This window comes from Argiope bruennichi, chromosome 10, assembly GCF_947563725.1.
Source record: "Argiope bruennichi chromosome 10, qqArgBrue1.1, whole genome shotgun sequence".
In the NCBI taxonomy this organism is placed as follows: Eukaryota; Metazoa; Arthropoda; class Arachnida; order Araneae; family Araneidae; genus Argiope; species Argiope bruennichi.
In genome coordinates this window covers 95,321,634-95,325,652 of record NC_079160.1, presented here as the reverse complement: position 1 = coordinate 95,325,652, position 4,019 = coordinate 95,321,634, and the positions used below count along the sequence as shown (strand labels likewise).

General features: G+C 27.5%; 1 protein-coding gene across 1 annotated transcript; it reads left to right on the top strand.

Moving 5' to 3' along the window:
* Positions 1–1,392: 1,392 nt before the first annotated feature.
* Positions 1,393–3,645, top strand: LOC129988747 (protein roadkill-like). The gene has a single exon (XM_056097015.1). The coding sequence runs from the start codon at positions 1,552–1,554 to the stop codon at positions 3,061–3,063; it is 1,512 nt and encodes a 503-aa protein (XP_055952990.1). The 5' UTR covers positions 1,393–1,551; the 3' UTR covers positions 3,064–3,645.
* Positions 3,646–4,019: the final 374 nt, after the last annotated feature.

Sequence of the window (4,019 nt, the reverse complement as noted above, 5' to 3'; positions counted from 1 at the left end):
TGCATTGATAAACATATAGTAAAATTTGATATCGTTTGTTTCTAATTTTGTATAACTAAAAAATTGTATAAAGTTCCAGAAAATTTAATTGCATTACTTTATATATTACATGTTTTCGGTATATCATACATTTATAATAAATCTGCATATGAATATTTTAAGTTAGATAATTTACATTTTATAAGTCATTTTTCATTGCATTTAATTCATAATTAATAAACTACAATTAAATAATGCATTAATATATTTGAAATTAGGTTTTTTTTCAATTTGCATCTATGTATTTATTGTTAAAACTTCTAGAGATCATTTGAAATATTATATTGATAACATAGTTTAAATACTGATAATTTTTCAATAATTTAAATTGCTATTTTTGTGTATAATTTTTATCATCATGCAGTTTATGTTAATGTAAAAAAATATTCCAAAATATTGTCCTTAGTAATTATTTGACATTAATTAATCTTCGTATTTGAAAAGCAATAAACTTTAATGGTAAAAAAATATATATATTTATTTGATAGAATTATAAATATTCTTAATTAGAAAATAACGACTATTTTATATTGAGACTAAAATTATAAAGAACATTTTCAGAAAAGTAATCAATTTAATTTTGTAAATTTCAAAACAAACACTGAATATAGAAATATTTAAAATGTCATTAAAATTTATCATCTTTGAAATATTTTTTTTATTATTATAGTATTGAAATATTTTATATTTTAGTATTGGAATATATTACTTTAAATATGAGTATACTGTAAATGAAACAGAGCAAAGAATTATGTAGCTCCGCGAAATCTATTCTTCCCTTTTCTATATTTATTGTGATCTCCAGTAATATAAATTTTCATGGTACTTAGTAATGCTTGATACTTATAGTACTGACTTATAATGTTATTTCAGTAATATTGTAAATCAGAAGTAATCAGACTTATTTTTGATTGAATGCAGAATTAAATTTCTATGTTTTAAACTTTTTTTAAATGTGTAGCATTTGTATTCCGATATATTTGTAAAATTAATTATCTGAGAATACAATACTTCTCAAATAAGAAGAAAAATAAGTAGGTGTAAAAAGGTGTAATCAGAAATTACAGTAAAAAAAAATATAAAAGGAAAATTGTATGTCAATTTATAACCCACTTTTGGTTACTTTTTGAAAATAAGAACACCTAATCACCGATGTTTTTTTAACGTTGCTATGATTCTAAAATAAACAATTTTTTGTTGATAAGTTTGTGAGAAAAAAAAAATTATCGGTTGTTTACACTAATCAGCAACGAAGGAAAAGAAGCGAAAAAATTGAACTTTTCACTCAGGTATATCTAAAATTAAATTGCTTCTGAAAATACCGGTTCGAATTACTTTTCTTCAGATAAGAATTATCAAATAGGGACAAACAGTTATGAACAACAGAAACCGTATCCACATCTGGTAGTATTTAATAAAGTAAATACTTCTTTATGGACAGAGAGAGAATTGTTTAAGTTGCGATTCTAAATCTTATTCCATCTGATTCTTTTTCATAGAAGTTACATCAAAATGACTTGTAATGGCGAAAGAGAAGGCTGCTGTTACATAATCCAGTGGCGAATTGAAAATTTCAGTTATTGTTGGCATAATAAAGGTGAACAATTACTGAGTCCTTCAATCGTGATTGATTCACTGAGCGAAACAAAATGGTCATTGTCTCTATACCCAAGGGGATACAACAACGGCAACTGCATCAGCTATTTCCTCTGCAGAGAAAAAGACAGTAAAGGACCAGATATCATTGAAATCAACTATGAATTGGCATTCCTAGCTGATGATGGTTCAGTCTTGAAAACGAGAGGTGTCCGAAGCAGGCCATTTAGAAGAGACAGTTGGGGATATGTTGCCTTTCAGAAGAGAGAAATAATTTTTGTCTCAGAAAGAGAAGCTTACCTGCCTAAAGATACTTTGACAGTTCTGTGTAAAATTTGGAAGAGTGGGGAAAAGATTGTTGAGAATATGCAATTTGTTATGAGGACAATTATAAGAGTGGACTGCAGATCATTTATATGGCCCATAAAAAGATTCAGCAGTCTTGAACCGGATGAAAAAATTCCTTTAATTATTAAAACAGCATTAAAGGACATTTCTATGACTCTAGAACTCTTTTTCAGAGGTGGACAGTTTTCAGATGAAGTCCTCAATATGGCTATTCATTGTTTCGGTCCAAATGTTAAATTTTTTACATTTCAGATAATGATGCTGGATACTAAAAGAAATAATGTGGATTGTGGACAGCATGAGTTTTGGTTCAATGAACTTAACAAAGGAGTGTCCTTTCCCATGCCTCTCAGTAAAAAGTTCTTATTGAAAAATAAAACTGCCTACTTACCCAATGATGTACTTAACCTTAGTTGTAAATATGCATTTTCCACTCGAATTGCCTTCGAAGGAATAGAAAAAATATTTTTTGGTGTTTCTACGAGTGAAATTATAGATAACACATGTCAGGTCACCGCTGAAAGTTCTCAATGTGAATCTCCATGTTCTCTTAAAGATGACTTGAACTTCCTTTACCATGAAGGTATCCTTTCTGATATGGAACTCCGTACAACTGATCAAACATTTCCCGTGCATACTGTTATCCTAAGTGCTAGATCTCCAGTTTTTAGAAGAATGTTCTCCACTGACATGAAGGAGAGTGCAGAAAAATGTGTGTATGTTCCTGATTTAGATAGTGATACCATAAGGAGAATGCTCATGTTTGTATATACAGATTCTTTCCAAAATATTCAGTGGGAAAATGCAATAAACTTATATGCAGCTGCGGACAAATATGAGCTTCTCTCTTTAAAGACCAAGTGTTCGTGCCTTTTGAAGACTAATTTCTCCTCAATCAATGCCTGTGAGATATTAATTCTAGCAGATATGCATCAAGATAATTGTCTTAAAAAGGATGCACAAGAATATATTTTAAGGCATAATAAGAGCATATTTGCTTCTAAAGAATGGGCGATGTTGATGGATACGAACCCTAAACTGGCTGCGGAAACTATGGGACTAAAATTCTCGGAAGAATAAGTATTCTATAATTACATAGTTATTTTATAGAATGTAAATTTAATGAAATATTTTTATTATGTTAGAAGATTCCCTGGTAAAATTTCAAATATTGATTTTTATTGCCATATAATATTAATTTAATATTAAATTATTGGATAAGGATTGCACATTAAATTTTACTCTTTGGTTACAGAAGCAAATTCGTTGCTAAATATGCTTTATACTATATTCTTCAAAAAAAGAATTTATTTCTTTAAAAAAAGTGACAATAACATAGATTTATTTGAATTTGAAGAAGAAAAGAACTAAAAGAACCAATCACATTCCCTATGACTCGGTTATTTCATTTTTAAAATATTTACAAATTTTTTATTTATTAAATAAAATAACTAAATTCTATTTATTCTATAAATAGAATAACTTTTTAATTAGTAATTATTATTAAAATGCAAATGAACTAGAAAAGAATCTGCAATCCTTTATCTGCTATCCTTTGTGTTGCAATTGTTCACGTATGCAAATATATGTTGTTGTTTTTTAATTTCAAAATGCAATGGTTTCAATAACAATAGTATAGGAAATAATGTTATTAATGTTTGTCCTAATAATAATAAAAAAAACGTCTAATAAAATGCAAAATGCATTACCAATTATTGTAAATTTGATCTTTCTTCTGATCTTTCTTTTTGATCTTTCTTCTATCCTCAGAATTCGGATTAAAATAATTCCATTTTGAATTTATGATTACTGATATTTGTTCATATTCAGTTTTTAATAGATATTGAAAAAAAGAATGATGTAGCTTTGTGGCATAGAATTGAATAATAATTCTAATGCCTTGTAATCTGTAAACAATTTATGTATTTTTTGTAATATTTAAATATTTTATTGGCAATAAATAGGATTGTTGATCGTATCTTTGAGCGTTTCTGGCTGCATTAGCAACGGGCTGAAAAATTTGAAAGTTTCTGTGT

Excerpts from the sequence above, each read along its gene's own strand:
- LOC129988747 (XM_056097015.1), top strand. The coding sequence starts at position 1,552 with ATGACTTGTAATGGCGAAAGAGAAGGCTGCTGTTACATAATCCAGTGG.